The 18,276-nt window shown below is 39.6% G+C and overlaps 1 protein-coding gene across 1 annotated transcript; it reads right to left on the reverse strand.

The window, feature by feature from the left end:
- Nucleotides 1–1,513: 1,513 nt before the first annotated feature.
- On the reverse strand, nt 1,514–16,620 carry chrnb3a (cholinergic receptor nicotinic beta 3 subunit a). The gene is made up of 8 exons (XM_086032935.1): nt 16,356–16,620; nt 7,126–7,277; nt 4,522–4,566; nt 3,607–3,716; nt 3,009–3,522; nt 2,367–2,557; nt 2,092–2,284; nt 1,514–1,963 (listed from the first exon to the last, which is right to left on the reverse strand). The coding sequence occupies exons 1-8, from the start codon at nt 16,402–16,404 to the stop codon at nt 1,832–1,834; spliced, it is 1,386 nt and encodes a 461-aa protein (XP_085889061.1). The 5' UTR covers nt 16,405–16,620; the 3' UTR covers nt 1,514–1,831.
- Between the last annotated feature and the right edge of the window lie 1,656 nt (nt 16,621–18,276).

Below are 18,276 nucleotides of genomic sequence, written 5' to 3' on the forward strand. Positions count from 1 at the left end.
TTTTTGGGGGGGGGGGGGGGGGTTCGAGGGGCGGAATGGGGCGGGGGCCAACAATGTTTATGAATATGGCCAGAGGGTTGCGGGCGGAAGGGTACCCAGGTCAAGGGTGGAGGGTCGCGGCCGTACGGCAAAAAAGGGTCAAGTGCCTAGCTCTGCTTAAGGCCCTTAAGACCCTAACCCTAAGGCACATTTACCAAACACTGTTAAACCAGATTGAGGCAACTAACATTGCACTTCCTGTTAATAGTGTTATTTTGGAACCTGTTCAAACCACTTCTGGTGCATACTTAGCCGATTGACGCTAACGTTCTGACAGCAACGGCAAGTGAGGGGCTTTTCCTGTCATGCTTTGTTGTCATTAAGTAACACTTGTGACAATGTTATGCCTCTTTTTGTACAGGCATTGTACATTTGTAAATTTTTTCTACTTTTGGTATAGAATTATTGCGACTTGGTGACAACCTTAATAACAAAGGTTGGCAGAGCTGTGTATAATACAATGGCCAAATCCCTAGAATTGAACCAAGTTTATTTTCCTGTTTTCAAACTGGATCCGCAGGCCGGAAGGAACAAATAGGCGGGCTGGAGTAGCGCCCCTAACAATGTTTATCAGGGACGGGCTCTTTGGCTCTTTGATTAACTTTTGATTAAAAAAAAAAAATGTACTAACTCAAAAAAAACATCTTCAAAGAACAACAAAACGGGGGGAAATGAGGGAAACAATTCCCGGAAAAATCGGAAAATACCTAGAAGTTAAGTCAAGTATCCCATCCCTAGTGTATAGCAGCCCAGCCCAGCGGGGGATTCACCAGAGGCCTGGACAGAACCTAAAAAACATGCTGTGCCCTTCCCAAAAATTGTCAATGGTGCGCTTGAACAAGCATACATTCCTAAATCTTTCCCTCCGAGTCCCATCAGAAGTAGACTGTTCAAGTAGACTGAGGTGCTACAACAGGGCAGGCAATCCAGGCAATCACCTTGGGCCCTGAGCCGAAGGAAGGAAGATGTGCTGGTCTTGGGGGAGAGGGAAGAGATTGGAGCAGGATCCAGCAAGAACCAGACAATTAGAGATGTGTGACAGGCTGCTGAACTGTAGACAGTATACTACAAAAACGGCGAGGAGAAACAAAATGTCCTTCCAACTTTCGGGCCCAGTTGCAGTTGATGTAAAAAGGCTTGGCTGTTTGAAAAGAATTAAATCAACTAAAGAGCCTTCCGTCCATTATATACAACAGGTGCCCTTTGACAAGAAATGTAATTTAGGAATCCCTGACTGCTGCTTATCAGACCGGAGCTGTAATTAGAAACGTGCATAAAATCTGTAGTTCATATTTTATTGGTAATAAAGATATCTTGTCTGTGTCAGTTAATGCAATAAGAATGTATTTGCTGCCGTTTAGTGGTTATTCAATGTCATTACAGTCAGGCGTAATCATCATCAGTTATTTTTAACTCTTGAGTTAATGAACATTTTTAGTAATGACATGACACATTTTTATTAAAAAGTTTATTATAATTGCAGAGTATTGAGTGCAATCACCTTGTCAAGCATGCTCTATTGGACACAAAACAATTTATTTGAATTAATAATAGTGGTTGTGTGGTTTTCAGCAAGACAGCACGTTACTACATTTAAATGGCTGTCTAAAAACCATTCATGCAACGATTACCTGCCGATTGCTCTTTGTCCCCCCACTTTTGTGCATGACACTTACTAAAGTATTGTCGTTACAAGTTTGTGGTTTGAGCATATGTTAAAGGAAAAAGAATATTAAACTTTGCACTCTGGAAAAAAATCTATTCTAGAAGAAGAGTTGAAGGTATGTGCATGTTAAGGTGAGCTGAGGTACATCTGCAAGGCCGGTGTGAAGATGAGGACTGTTCCCAATATTGACACAGTGAGGAAGGCCCACAGGAAAATCCTGTCCAACACCTGAGCCACAAACTTCCAGTCTTGTACAACCTGTATGAATAGGAAGACCCAATTAAACCGTAAACATTTCTGTGAATATTGCTATCAACATTCGAGATGATGACGGCAAGTGAAACCAGGCTCAATATGCCGCATTGTATCCCTCAGAAGCCACACACCTCACGGATGAAGTGCTCCTTTCTGATGTGATGACTGATGTAGCGAACGGAAAGTGTAGCCTTCTCTAGCATGGCAAGCCAGGCCTGATTCTCCTCTTCTTTCCCTCTCTGCTGTCCAGGAGCCCCCTTTCTTCCGATACCACGACGAGGCTTCAGCTCAGGGCTACTTATCTCAGGATCCGAGTAGTGGTATCTACAAGTACAAGTAATGTCATCATAATTACATCCAATTGTATGCATGTCAACATAACTTAAGAGGATTGATTTTGTGTTACCTGTCCGTGTGCCCCCGCATACACAACAGCCTGGGCAGTCTCTGAAGGAAGAGGGTCTTCACCCAGGGGGCCATGGGGTGGTAGGTTGCAGAGGAGCGGTGATGGACGTTAATGACGAAAACGGTTACAATAATGGAGAAGGTGACAAAGATCATAATAAATAGCAAGTATTCTCCAATTAATGGGATCACCTGTGGTAAGGAAAGACAAAAAAATATGTATCAAGGAATATTCTGCAAATATCATCACCTTTAGTCAGTATTTAATTACGGGAAAGGATGAAACATGTAAATTACTACGTTATGTAACAATTGGTACGGTACTATGCAAAAAACTCAATTAGATTTGTTGCTGCAATGACCATACTGTGTATAGATAGTCATGAAGCACAGCACAGATGGCCGGTTATTTTTGGGGGGGATTTTTTGTGATAAACACATAATGGAGGGTTATCAGTGTAGGTTTTGTACTTACAAAAATGTACTTCTTTCATTAGATAATAAAAATGTAATTTCCTTTGGTACATGAGAAATATCGCAATAATATCGACGATAGCGCTACAGGCAACAACCATATTGCACATCGCATGTTTCGTCAATACAGCCCTAATATGTATCAATCTAAGTCCTCAAGGCAGTCTACCTTTGAGGATGATGGGATGATTTCCTCTATTACCAGGAGGAAGACAGTGAGTGACACCAACACAGATGTGGAAAGTGACAGTTTCTCCCCTTCATCTGATGGTAAATAGAAGACCAGCACAGTAAGAAAGGACAGACCGAGGCACGGGATGATGAGGAAGAGGGTGTAGAACAAGGGCAACCTCTTGAGGATGAAGGAGTAAGTTACAAAGGGATACCAGTACACGCTGTCCCTCCTACTCCCCTTCATTCCTGTTGCATTGAGGATTTCCCACTCGCCATTGTCAAAAAAGTCTTTGCGGTCAACATAATTATCCACCAGAACCAAATCAACCATGTTTCCATCATAAGTCCAGGAGCCAAACTTCATGGAGCAGTTTTGGCGGTCAAAAGGAAAGAAGGTGACATCCATGGTGCAAGAGGACTTGTAACTGGCCGGCGGGGTCCATGTTATTGTCCCATCCCACCGAACAATGGCTTTAGTCATCAGGGAACCCTCAAAACGACCATCCGCGCTAGTAATTGATGGGAAAGGGATAAAACGAAACATATCATTAAGACAGGATGAAGGGAAAAAAAGAGAATATCGTGTCACTCACTTTTCATAGAGGACAATGTCTGGCAGCCATATTGTCTCTGAAGGTACTCGGATGGATGTAATACCGCCATATTCATCTGGATTCCACTTCATCTTGACATCGACCCATTCCTTAATAAAAGTCATGAATACAGGCAATGTGTGCGTGATAAATTGACATTTCCACCGCATCAAAACAGGATTGAATCTGGATTGTGTCTCAGTACCTTGGAACTGGCCGGAAATTAACATTTCATGTTACATACATGGGTGGTGATCCGAATGTCTTCACTGATGTACAGTGGTGTTGGTTAACTTATTTACGAGGGGTGTAACGAAAAACGTTTTGAATTGGAAAATCGGTTTTGATTTAAATGATGTCAGTGCATCGGTGCACGAACATGCTGGAAACAGTCAAAAACGATAAAAAAATATAAATCGGATTGAAGTTGCTAATGATTTGGTGCTTCCTGGAATTTACTTAACTGGAGAGCTTTTACATGTCACATGTGAACAAGACAAAAGCTATAAATACACCTCTCCGTCTTTGATAAATCTCTTTGAAGGAAATGGCCACATTTGCAGTACTCACAAGTTGATTCATATTGTAAAATGATCAAACGAAAACTCATTACATCACACCCTTTCCAACTGAGCCATACTTTATCGAATCGAATCGTAATCCCATTGAATCGAACCAATCGTTCCACTTTCAAATGTACCACCCTTGAATCGGATCGCACCCCATGTATGGAGATACATATCTAATTGTCTTTTATTGGCGAAATGCACACCCCTAACATTGACAATGCCCCGCCCTCTTCGTTACCAGCTCTTCCTAAACGTTGAGTACGATTTCATCAACAAATTATGCATTGAAAACACAGTTTCAGAAAAGTTATAATATTTCTGCATGAAGCATAGAGCTTATTTGTACCTGCCAAAGCCACACATTTGTAGTCATCAGTTGGTTCTTCTCATCCTGTTGGAACAAAGGCAATGTTTGTTTTTTTTATTAACAAATGCAAATTTTATGAGGAGGTGAGAGCCAAAGTAACACTGAATTTGTTTAAATGACCTATTTGTGGGGTAAAGTAGCTTTGCTTCTCTTGCATGTATGCATCACTACACCTTGCTTGAGGGTATACTAATGAGCAGTAACTAAAAAAAAAAAAGAAGAAAGTATGAGAACAGTGTCACCGGAAGCTGGAGCCTTATTAGTACCACGAAAGGAAAACAAGTCAACTCAGAAGTGTGATAGAAGTAACAAATTCAGTGGCGGTTCTGGGAGGGAGAGGAGGGAGGGAGGTATCAGGGGAGCCTGCACCACCTTAACTCTGACCCTCCTCCCCTGCCTCACACAGAGTAGATACTAACCAGTGCCTTTGTAAGGCATCACACTCACCTGATGTACCGTGACGATGTAGAGTGGCATTACATTAAGGCAAGTAATAAGAGGCTGGATGGCTCAGGGGGTAACACTGCTGACTGCGCATACGGGACCGGGGACCTGCTCAGGGTGAACGATAACATCCGATTCCCAGCCACTGCCGATCCAGCCCATATAAAAATGGGTGGGTTACGTCAGGAAGGGCATCCGGTGTAAAAACTGTGCCAAGCACATCATGTGAGTGACATGCTGCGGTAAACCCTGACAGGGAAATGCTGAGTCACTTCTTTTAATAAATCTGTATGTGTGCGTTTGGTGTGTGTTTTAGACTGCGCTCCTCTAACAAAACCCCAGGACCCCCATTAAAAATGGTCTAAAAGCCAATGAACAAATGAAGGGAAGTCTGAATTTTTGGGAAAGCTAGTTTTATATGATAGCTTGTATGACAGTTTATCATAAATACATATAAAAAAAAATAAAATAAATAAATATAAACTTAAAGCGGGAGTCAACCCAAACATATTTTTTCTCCAAGAATATGTTCCTAGCAGGCCCACTACTTGAAACAAATTGCGTTTGTAGAATATGTGTTAATCCACTTGTTTTTAGCCACCTGTGGGGGCAGCCATTTTGTCTTCTGTCGGCTGAAAATTACATCACAACTGCTCACGACATATTTAGCTCAGATTTAGAAAACAGGTCAGCCGTGATTGGTCGTTGTGAGCAGTTGTGATGTCATTTTCAGTCATCAGAAGACAAAATGGCCACCCCCAGAGATGGCTAAAAACTAGTGCATTTTGCTGCTTAATTTATATTCCACAAATGCTATATTCAGCACAATGCCGTGTTTCAACTAGTGGGCCTGCTGGGAACATATTCTTGAAAAAAATATGTTTGGGTTGACATCCGCTTTAAGTACACTATATCTTAGTTCTGAACTCAAATCGTTCTGTGACTCTGTTCGTAACTCAAAACCTTTGTTAATTGAAGTAAATTTTCCCACTGAAATGAATGAAAATGTAATAATCCATTCCAGCCCCCAAATTGTGTTCGATTCTTCTAATTTTAATGTGTGTGGTTGAAAATAAATATTGTACTTATTGCGTTTTAATTTTAAGTGAGGAGGGGAGAAGGACAACAGCTCCTCCATTGAAAAAGAGCCTCCTTCCAAAATAACAATCTGATTCAGATGTTTTCTCCTTTGGTCTGTCTAAATGTTGTTGTTCTTTTGATACACACACAAACAAAAGATTGAGAGAAACTTGTCTTTTTTGCCACATTCATCAGAAATTTAGGCAGCCGCTGTTGGAATGTTTGGAAGAAGCACACAACAGCTTTCTATCTGCTGTAAAGAAGAAGGCATCAACGTTTGGGTTTTTGGGGTGTTTACAACCAACAGTAACCTTTAAGTCATTCTGTGTAAAAAAACAGCACAACTATTGCGGTAAAAACACACAGAGCCAATGATGGTTAAAAAGGGCAAGAAGCACAACACAAATCCATTTGCTAATCCATGCTGATAAGGTTTGCACAACGAACATTTACACAACTAAAGGAAGCTTCGCAACAAAAAGTTCGTTCATAACTCGGGGTTTCACCGAATGTGTGTATGCATGTGCGTGTGTGTGTATGTAGTCTATAGTTTGGGTTTTGTGGTTGTGACTCATTTTACTGTATGTACCGGTATGTGTTTCTGCCTTTCAAAGCACTTTCTAAATACAGCATGTGTTTTTATGCTGTATTTTAAGAAAGTTATTCTAGTTATTATTATTACTTAACTATTGTACAATTGTACAAGAGTTTAGAATCAAACATATGGTTGTAATAGGCTATCTTGTTGCATGAAATATCGAGTTAAAGGTGATTTCAGTATAAATTTGTCTTCAAAATTAAAAGAAAGATTTTCTTTTGTTTTTATTGTCTGATGGTGTAAAAGAGTGAGGTCACAAATTGGTTATTATTCACTGTTATTCCATTGTTAAAATGAATTAACTGCTTTCAGGTAAATATTTTATACACTGTTTTGACCTCAGTACTCACACTTGAATAACAATAAGGACAGTAAGCCTTTTCATATTAAGGAAAAATGAGTGCTGAACTAATACTGCCTTGTGTCAAGCTACATTGCAGTTGCATGTGTTGAGTCCTCACCACATCCACCAGTTGTGAGATCTTAAGTCCAAAGCGCACAGTAATGGTGTCATTGGCATGCTCCACAGGCCGAACCCACTTCTGATAACCTCGGAAGAGGTTCTTCAGCAAGGAATCCTCCAACTCGGCCAGCGAGACAAAGTCATCTTGAGCTGGAAGCAGAGAACAAACACCAAAACTAAAGCAAAATAACTAATCCCTTATGTATTGCACATGTGGCTGGAATGTTGACCTCAGCCATCCTAGCCAGCCATCAACTCTGCGTTTAGGCCTACTGTACATTTATACAGAGGTGGGCATTTTACAAAGTTTTGCTGCTGCGTTCATCATCCGTCAGCGGCCAGGGTACCCGTCTGTCATTCGTCAGTCCGTCATTTTTCGTGATGAACTCAATTGTAATCGGTAGTCGGTCAGCTAAGTCCGTCAGTTAGTCCTTCAGAAGTCCATTGGTCCGTCAGCAAAATGGGCGTCCGTCAGTCTGATGGACTGCCCACCTCTGCATTTATATAACAATATATTCACAAAGAAGAAACAACAACCAAAAAACAGCAACAACAAAGGAAGTTTGGTGACTTGTACTTAACCGTTACAGCAGAGGTCGCCAAGGTTTTTGAATCAAGGAGCTACTTCTTGGGTACTGATTAATGTAGAGGGCCACCAGTTTAATGCACACCTCTAAAAATTACACATTTGCTTAAATTATTTGGGGCTAAATCATGTCCTCATCATAGCCGCGCCCGCTAGCTTGTCTCCACGAACGCTATGATTGGGTCGTGTAGTACAATACTAACCTTTGAAGTATTAGTATTTTTTTTAATTGTCATTTCTAAATTTGTCGTGGGTTCAATCCCGGCTCCGGCCTCCCTGTGTGGAGTTTGCATGTTCTCCCCGTGCCTGCGTGGGTTTTCTCCGGGTACTCCGGTTTCCTCCCACATTCCAAAAACATGCATGGTAAGTTGATTGGATACTCTAAATTGCCCCTAGGTGTGATTGTGAGTGCGGATGTTTGTCTCTGTGTGCCCTGCGATTGGCTGGCAACCAATTCAGGGTGTCCCCCGCCTACTGCCCAAAGACAGCTGGGATAGGCTCCAGCACGCTCCGCGACCCTTGTGAGGAGAAGCGGTACAGATAATGGATGGATGGATGGATTTCTAAATTTACACTAAAACAAGTGTGAACTCCAAAAATAGCAACACAAAAAAGTTGACACATCTCACTGGTGAACTATTTTTCGAATGTAATGCTTGGGGGTTGCCTGCATGCTCTACAGCAACTACAACCCTGAGTCAAATGCTGTGAGGTACCACAACTATGAAGGGACTACAGCTCATTTACTTAAGGCGGAAACCAACCCAAACATATTTTTTTCCAGAATGTGTTCCCACTAATTGAAACACGACATTCTGTTTAATATTGCGTTTGTGGAATATGAGTTAAGCAGCAAAACCCGCCCCTTTTTAGCCATCTCATGGGGCGACCATTTTGCCAGCTCAGCTTGAGAAAACAGGTCAGCCGTGATTGGTCGTTACCCGAGGCCTGAGCAGTTGTGATGTCATTTTCAGTCGACAGAAGTGACTCTAATTAACTCTTAACTCTTATTCCACACACACAATATTTATCAGAATGCCTTGTTTTAACTAGTGGGCTTGCATAGAACATATTCTTGGGAAAAATATGTTTGGGTTGACTTCCACGTTAAAGCACTAGATAGGGCCTTACTTTCTTCCTTATATGCCATTTCACAAATTACACCCAAAACACTTTACACACAAAACAAAACACATCAACCTGCACACAATGAACATAAAGTGTCTCTCAAGAGTCGCACAAGCAAAGGAAAGACGTGGCGAGGAAGTGCCAGTGCTAGGCAAACGCAGCCAAACTGTCAACTCTGACAGCTGTTCACGGCCAAGTGGAGGCGTCTTAGCTCCCAAGGCTGACAAAATGATCATGCTGACATGATCACGGCAGACAGAAGCATTGCCAGGAGAGAAGAGTCGAGTTGCTCAGTGAAGTCAGGCACGAGACATAACAGTCAGCTGAACAAGAGACAGCCGGTAAAGGAAGACTGCCTCCTCTTTCGAAATCTTAGAAATGTCAGCTCCCTCAGGTCAACAGACAAAATCGCATGGTGGTGGTGTCCTTTTTTAAATACAGAGAGGCTGATGGAGGGAGACACAATGGCTGACTGGTTAGCACATCCGCCTCACAGTTCAGTAGTTGGGGAAATCCGGGATGCCCATGACCCTAAACGATAATTAGTGGTATAGAGAATGGATAGATGGATGGATGGAGACTGGTTCGTAGTGTCCAAATGACATGAGTTGTTTTGCACATTTTTTCATTTCCATTCCATTTAATCATTTTCTGTAGTGCTTGTTGAGGACAAGTGTCGCGAATAAATTGAGCCTAGCCTAGCTAACCTTGGTGGGAGGCGTGGTACACTGTGGATTAGCCACCTGATTAATCGCCAGGCACACACAAACAACAATTCACACTCACATTCAAAACTGTGGGCAATTCAGTTAGTTGAACATGCATGTTTTTGAAATGTGGGAGGAAGCCACAGTACCCAAAGAAATTCCACGCAGACATGGAAAGAAACAAGCACAGGAAAACCCAAGGCAAGTGTTGAACGCAGAACCTCTTGACTGTGACTATGTTTATATACAGTCAATAACCCCTTCAAAACCTGAATATTGGCATATTTTGATCCAATATTTTGAAAGGCCACGTATACGTGCCCAAACCCGAATATGCTCATGTTTGTTTTTTTGAAAACACAAATAAGAATAACTCAAATATCTGGGTTATATATATAAATACACACATATATGAGCCATTCTACTGAATTGGTTGAAATTGCTGTCCCACAATGAAAATAAAATTTTAAAAAACAATGAAGTGTTCAGACATTGCATTTTTAGTCATATCTTCTTATGATCTATTTTACCACAAGGCATTAATTGAGATACTATTAAACTGAATGTATAAAAAGTCATCTTTTCTATGTCACTCCCTATTGGGAGGTGGCTGTCCCAATCTCTAACTCCTGAATTTCAATTCATGAAAAAAAAATGTAGAAGATTTTTGGCAATTTACAAAATACTTTAATAGAACATTTCGGTTTCTTTTAAATGTATTGTGAAAGATTTACATTGATTTTGTAGATTTTTTTCAAATTATTAAATTCTTATGTAAAAAAAACCTGTCCCAACTTTTCATGACACTAGCGAAACGCAAAGAGTTTGTAGTCTGTAGGCAGGGCTTGATTTTAGCCACATCCCCAGAAATTTCACTCGTAAGAGACATTACCTTCATGTTTATCACTGGCCACATGGCAAGTAATTAGTTGACAGCATTATTAAGTTATGTGCACTCCAAAGTCTGAAAATCAGCAATGTGGTTTTTAGGACTGTCACTACCGAACACCTCATTTCGGCAATAAAATGAGCACTTTAGATTTTAATGCTAAATGTACTGTTTTCTAACTTTGTACACATGCTCAAAACTGTCTGTGGTAGCCACGTTGTGCCTAGCATTGCTGAGTATTGTCAACAACTATCATAAAACGTCACTACCGAAACGGTCACTACCAAAACGTTTCGGTAGTGACATAATGGTTTCAGTAGTGAAAATATGATGTTTCTTTTTGAAGTTTTAAATAATATAACACATTGATACGTATATCATGTATAGATCTTTCTGACTTTAACAATATTCTATTCCATATTTTATCTTGATTTGAAGGGAAGAATAAAACCGAAACAGTCACTACTGAAACATACAGAACGCTTTCGGTTGTTACATAATGGTTTTTTTTATGACAATATGATGTTTATTTTTGAATAAAGTAAGTTTTACATAATATAGTACATAGACACATAAGCCTATGTCATGCATGGATCCGTCTGATAGAATATTCTATTTCATATTTTATCTTAATTTGAGGGAAAAATCAAACCGAAACAGCCACTACGGAAACATACAGAAAGTTTTCGGTAGTGACAATGTGATGTTTATTTTTTAATAAAGTAAGTTTGAAATAATATAATACATAGATACATAGGTCATACATAGATCTTTCTGATTTTAACAATATTCTCTTTCATATTTTATCTTAATTTGAAGGGAAGAACACCAAAATGCCAAAAAGCCTAGCAGAGACAGAGTACAGGCGAAGGGTTACAATGACCCAGTGAAATCCAAAGAATATCTAATAAAGAAAAGAGAAAGAAATAAGAGATGGAAGGAAAGCAAACATAGGTAAGTGATTACAATGCTACCCTCACACAAAGTATTACTGCAACAGCAGCAACAATATGGTCACTTTTGAAATTTTGCAGTCAGTACCGAAAAAACTGATGTTTTAACAAAAATAAAAAGTATTGAATTGTCAACCAACAATTTTTGATAATGTTTGTTTAGGGGTATGTTTGTTTTAATTAATGATGACTTTTAAAGTCAATATGATCAACTTTCTACATTTTACAATGAAAACTAGCATATACATTTTGATTTATTTCGGAAAAACTAATATTAAATTCTGTTAAAATTTCATTTAGATTGATTTTGATGTCAAAACCGTATATATTAATTTATAAAAATACTCTGTATAAGGGGGAATGCAAAATATATGAATCGGCTAGTAGAATTATTTTTTTTCTTCTGTAATTGTGTGTTTCGGTAGTGACACATTTTAGGGACAGGCAAGATATTTGGGAAAAGCTAGAAAATACTATTTGAAAATTGACTGTACTTTTACTATATTTGTGCCCCTTAGATATGGTGCAACATGAATACAATAAAAGTTTTTCTGAAATAAAATACAAATTTCACACATTTTCCAACTCTGAATTTGAAGCAATTCAGTAGAATGGCCCATATAAATGTGATAGGAATACTTCCTTTGAAAGGAATATTGGTTTGTGTTCTGAACATGATCTAGCTGCAAGGAATCTTCATCTTTTCAGTACAGGAAGTACTTGTATACACGGCGATGTCACTTACTCGCCACAGCAAGAAGTGAAGCCACTGGTGGCCATCTTACGTCGCCGCTCGCTAAACAAGCCAAACTTTAAGACATTGATTTGTCCGCTGTGTTTTCATATTATTTTCTGTCTCTGTGGCGAAAATGACACAGTGCATATGCACATATATGTGTGCAGCTCAATTCCTTTTTTTGGGCTTGTGATACGTTTATCTGAGTTTTTTCATGCAGTGTGAACAGTACAATAGGAATTTTTCTTTTTAAATGGGAGCAGGGCCTATTTCGTGTGTGGATAGAAATTGGATTTGTATGCGATGCGTCTGCAGTATGAACGCTCATCTGCACCCATCCGATTTATAAGTAATCAAAAAACCCAGTGGATGCTCCGCCCGGGCAGGAAAGAGTGCTCGACATTGTCCGGGAATCTTAAAGTTGTTTTGAGTAACAGTTGTTGTCTTTACATTTGACTTTAATTTAATCCTACTCGAAACATGAAGCATAAAGCGAACATTTGTGGTGATAGTAGTAATTTAGCCACAAAGACGGTTCATTAGTTACGTGCGGCAATGATGTGACATCATCTTAGTAGACGTCTCCATTAAATGAGGTGATCGAGGGCCGTTGCCTCATATCCCCCAAATATTTCTACCTCCTCCCACCTCACTACTCTGGCAATAGGAGATGATAAAATGAGCCCCTACTTGAGGAACCATATTTACTTCCACAAACACTGCGCCATGTCACAGCTTTTTTTTTTGGGGTGCATATCACTCTATGTCATGCTTTGTGTGCACGTGTGTCACATAGTGGACGTGTTGCTTTCACATTAGAAGTAGCATTCATTTTTGTAATGTGAACAGGTACATAAAAAGATCGGATTTAACAATGAATCCAAATTGGGCACACCCTGCAGTGCGAACGAAGCCTTAGTCCGTGCGTCTGGCATGCAACTCGCCAAAAATACACAAGCAGAGATAAACAAACATGGCAAAATTCACCAGCGTAGCACACAACCACACTTTTGGAGTGAAAAGGAATCCAACTTCTTTATTACTGTGGTGGTTGACATGAATATAATGTGTTTTAGTGACGGGAGAAAGTAAGAAGCGAAAATGACGTCAATTTGCACCGTGACCTTATCCTTACGTCACAATTTAGATCGGTATATGCCAATTGATCACAATTAACGTATGTGTGACTAATTCTGTACACTCACGCATGAAAACGGGTTTTACCGAATGATTCGGAAACCACAAGCTTTCTTCTTTTTTTTTTTTTTAAAGTGAGCATTTCTGTACTTCCGGGTCAGTTTGGCTACTGTATCCTGGAATGCATGGCTTTTAAAATAAATAAATAAATACATAAATAAATAAATAAAACAGCAGTTTGTCTGAGACAGAAAGAGTCATGGAAGAGGACTTTGAACGGTTATTGAGGTCAAGAAATGCCCCTCATGTGGACATTACACACATGAAAAGGGAGTGATCCATAGTTGATGCTTTTGTTAACCCGAAAGATGACCTGGAAGTACATAACGCATATTTTTAATTAATTTCCGTTAATCACAGTCATTGCGACGGAATTTTTTTTTCTTCCATGTCACCTTAGGGGCTCCATACGGATACAAATACAACTATAATTGCATATTGTGAAGCTATGACAGTGTCAAGCAAAACTGACCATTACGATTCTTGAAAGTAGTTTTTATTTTAAACAGCTGTTCCGTCGATGTAATTACTGTATATTGTCCATATGTCCAATTGTGATTGGTTAGTGTAGCTTATCTTGTTGTTTTGTTGGTTAGATCATTGGGCCTATTATGGCTAACATCTCCACTGTTACTCCCAAGCAGATGACATTGGGATTCACTGGACACTAGCAGCACTACACAGTAATTGTCCTGAAGTTGCACGACACAGGACGCCACAGTAAATCAGCAGTAAACCAAGAGCTCTGAATATTCAGCAGGCATAACTCAATTGTGCTTCATACTGCATCACAGTGACAAAGACGCATCAACAAATGAGGAGTGGAGTGAGCCGATAAACAAAGAGTGAGACGGTTTGACCTATGGCAAACTCCCGGTGGTGTCAGAGAGCGACAAGGGGAAGACATTGCTTTGGAAAAGGAGGGCTAGCCTAGTTACAGCTATAACTAGCAATTATATTAATAATCAAGTAATCTGTCTTTTTCTTTATTAAATATCCATGCATCAGATTTTTTTTTTGATAATGATAATAATTTCCATCCCTTCAATCAAAAACACGTCACGTCAAATCACATTGAAGGGGAGAATAATACAAAAACATAAGTTGATTACGATTCAGTTACTTGTTCAGTCAGTAACATGTCAGATAATGGGCAAAAATGCGGATTATTCTTTTCTAAAGTAATAGCAGCTGTTTGCAAATGTCTGATTTTGAAACAACACAACAAATGCTTTCATGGAGGATGAGAGAAATCTTATAATAGTTACTTTTTAGATGCTAAAATTCAGAGGATTTGGGCAATTTTTAAGTTAACCATGGTCTCTAAATGATTATCAAAATAGTTGTCGATTAATTTGATAATTGATGAGGTAGATTTATTAGTTAAATACGACAAGTTACAGTTATTAGTTAAATAATAACCAAGCATCGACTAAGCTAATTCAGCATCAATAAATTGATTAATTGTAGCATCTACTATGATAAAGACAAAGGGCTAAAGGTCCAGTCCAACTTGTGACTGTATCCAAATGATCTGTTATCTCATCCCAAAATTATAGTTTGCATTCAACGCTGTCTCCCCGTATGTTTGTGTGTCTGATATTAAATAAATGCTGATTTCAACCTCAGATGGATTTCACCCCATTCCATCAGATGTTGCATCACACACATAATTCAAGACCTGCAGAACTTTCTGTCATTTGAACGCTTCTACCTCCGGATGCAGTCTCAAAAACCTCAGTTCACAAGGGCACAAAAAAAAAACACATTTGGTTGCAAAAGCTTCCTCCCTCACCTGGATCTATTTGACTATGTGCACGTGTGATTGGGCACAGAGGTGATGGTCAGCATATTGATTGGACCACAGCGGGCGTTAACTGAGGGGGAAAAATCATGACACATTGGTTTGTTTTGGTCTTTGTTTGTTCATGGTACTGTGTATGTAGGACAACAGCACTCCTCGGTATTCAACCCACCCCGGGTCGTAAATGCCAAACAGTCATTTCACCTTTGACAATGCCACCATCTGCTATTTGTGGAGACACAGTGGGCTGTACCACTGAGGGGGGAAATGGGATGCAAGGGAACACAGAGGTGAGCCCTTTTTCCTTTCATTATAGATTAAGATGTTCTTACAAAGACTGTTTCATATTGGTGTTGTCCTTTTTTATCTTGTTAAGACTGTGCTTTTCAAATTTGCTCATAATGTCTATTTGATTTTGCATGGATTTGTTTACCCATAATCCACTGACACTGATTTTTTGCAATGGTTAACCTTATCAATTTCAAACATTCAGTTTAAAACATTCAAAATTGATCTGAAAATGAACATGCGTAAAACTGTGCATGGCCACATATGGGCTATATGGGCTTTGATTGTCCTAATGGGAGAGCAAAGCTATCAAAAAACAGTGACCACATAAATACAAATGGAACCTTATTTCTAGAAACACACCAATCCTCTCTTACAGAGACTAATTAAGTGTCCCACTTCTTGTATTACCTGTAAAGTAGGGTAGTGATGACATAGTGGAGACTGGAGCCCAGTGACACAAATTAACGTCCCTTTGACTGTGCTGTATAAGAAATTAATTTTACTATATTTATGAACACATTGTCCTATCAAAGAGTGATCTGTGATTGCATATGGCGGTAAAAACAGCTATGTCATGCTCCTGCTACTTGTCATTGAATCAATTTGTCAAGGAACACACATACAGACATAAATTGTACACAATATACTGAATGTACAACACACAAAACTGTAATTAAAACGTGCTTCGAATCTCAAGGTCATTGAGGTGGAAATATATGTTGGTAAAAGCCTAAAGGTAACATATTGATGCAATTCATATGAATGTTACTTAATAAAAATATGTTTGGGTCGTTGTCTACAGTTGTGACTGTATTGAAAAACAAGTATGCATATATTTCTCAATAGTTAAAAAAAAAAACGTTTAAAAAGTACATGAATATGTAACGTGATGAGAAATGCCAGAGCGGTTGTCAAGCCTACAAATGCACATTCTTACCTTGTCCAGCATTCAGGAGCGACCACAACACGACCAGCACAAACTTCATCGTGCAAACATTCGAGTTTGTGAGTCAGCCTATTTCAAACCATATTTCTGCAGCAAGCAGGCGTACTGCTACCTTGACCTTCTGTTTAAAATCTACTAACGGGCGCCGCGAGCACCGCACGTCTTCGCTCCCTTGCTGTCAAGACGCTCTGTGCCGCTGTTCTGTCACCAAACCCGGCGTCTCTTTGCGAGTGAGTCCCGGTGAAGAGACCGCTGCTGTCGAAGGAGGAGGCGGTGGAGGTGGGAGAGGAAGAAGGGGGGGGGGGGGCCCGTTAAAGGATGGAGAAGGACCACTGTGTCAAGTAGAAAAATAAAATATGAATACTTGTACACGTCCTCCCCCGGTGGAGTTGTATGAAATTATGATGATACTTTTTCACTCATTGCGCATGTACGCGACGAGAATTAGAGTGCTAATGCAAAACACGGTACAAGAAAACTTATTTTACATCAGATCAACTGTCAAAATTACATACTCTGACGTGAATGCATAGAAAAATGTGCATTCACGTCAGGGTCCGTTCAAGGTCGCAAATATTTACCAAATGATCGCCAGACGTTCGCCGTACGTTCCTCCCACATTCCAAAAACATGCATGGTAAATTGATTGGACACTCTAAATTGCCCCTAGGTGTAAGTGTGAGTGTGGATGTTTTTTTGTCTCTGTGTGCCCTGCGATTGGGTGGCAACCAATTCAGGGTGTCCCCCGCCTACTGCCCGAAGACAGCTGGTACAGGCTCCAGCACGCCCGCGGCCCTTGTGAGGAGAAGCGGTATGGATAATGGATGGATGGATTATGGATTATACTACAACCCAAAATGACCATGAAAGTTCCACGACGATACCAGGAGCCAACAAAAAGATGTACAAAGAAGACGTTTGATGAATTTACTGACTGTAAGTACATAAATATTATCAATGAAAAATATGTTGTTTAACTTGCAAGAAAAGTAAAATAATTTATGCAACAATTTCAGGATAAGATCTGTCCGAAGATGAGCTTTCAGGAGTTAAGAAAAACATTAGTGAGTAAATACACATTACTTGAATGTACTGGAAATCTGATTTCTAATAGGTGTGAGTGTGTGTATGTGCGTGCGTGCGTCTGTGTGTGTGAGAGCGTGTGCATGTACTGTATGTCAAAAGGATACCAAACCTATTTCGCCATTTTCAACGGTATAAAATTAATATTGTCTATAGTAAATTTGCTTTTTCATCTACAATTAACACCTTTAAAAATGCATTTTGCCATTTGCTGTCTACTGAGAATGACATTGCATGTACTCAGGGCTCAGGTAACGACTAAACACTGCTCAGCTTTCGAACATCACACGAGCCGTGATTGGTTGTTACCTGAGCCCTGAGCACATGTGGTGTCATTTTTAGCCAGAGCAGTTTTCGTAAGTAAAACCTAAAACAAAAACAAAAGCCCCAAACAACAAACAAGTACAATCTAACCTTTAAGAAATCAACATAAAAGGCAACACCTGAGCAACAACAAACACCCAAATGGGTACAATACTTTTGTTCACTTGAAAACTGGGTGGGTTCAAACAAAAGATGCTTGAGTTGAGTCTTGAGTTGTTGAACACATCTAGATGTAAATACCATGAAATAAAAGCTGGACTTATGAACTTTTGTCTCACATTCATTTTTTGATCTGAAAAAGGGAAAGGACAGAAAAAAGAAAGGAATTGACCCTGTCGTTCGAATATTTATGGAGGGGAATGTGTAGTAAATAATATAACTGCAAAGATCGGATGATATGGATATCAAACTAATAAATGTAATGGTGTCTTGTATCATCAACTTGTCTGAACAGAGAGTTCCATAATGTATTGTTGTTTGCAGGTTATCTGCTCTTTAAACATGA

The sequence above is a fragment of the Filicampus tigris genome, chromosome 6 (genome assembly GCF_054856515.1).
Source record: "Filicampus tigris isolate MCC_2025a chromosome 6, RoL_Ftig_1.0, whole genome shotgun sequence".
NCBI classification, from domain to species: Eukaryota; Metazoa; Chordata; class Actinopteri; order Syngnathiformes; family Syngnathidae; genus Filicampus; species Filicampus tigris.

What these genes read in the sequence shown, in the direction of transcription:
- chrnb3a (XM_086032935.1), bottom strand. Translation starts at nt 16,404, where the DNA reads ATGAAGTTTGTGCTGGTCGTGTTGTGGTCGCTCCTGAATGCTGGACAA. An exon ending in GCTCCTGAATGCTGGACAAG is followed by an intron (nt 7,278 to 16,355) that starts GTAAGAATGTGC and finishes CTCTGCTTCCAG; the next exon opens with CTCAAGATGACTTTGTCTCG. An exon ending in ATGCGGGGGCACACGGACAG is followed by an intron (nt 2,285 to 2,366) that starts GTAACACAAAAT and finishes TTGTACTTGTAG; the next exon opens with ATACCACTACTCGGATCCTG.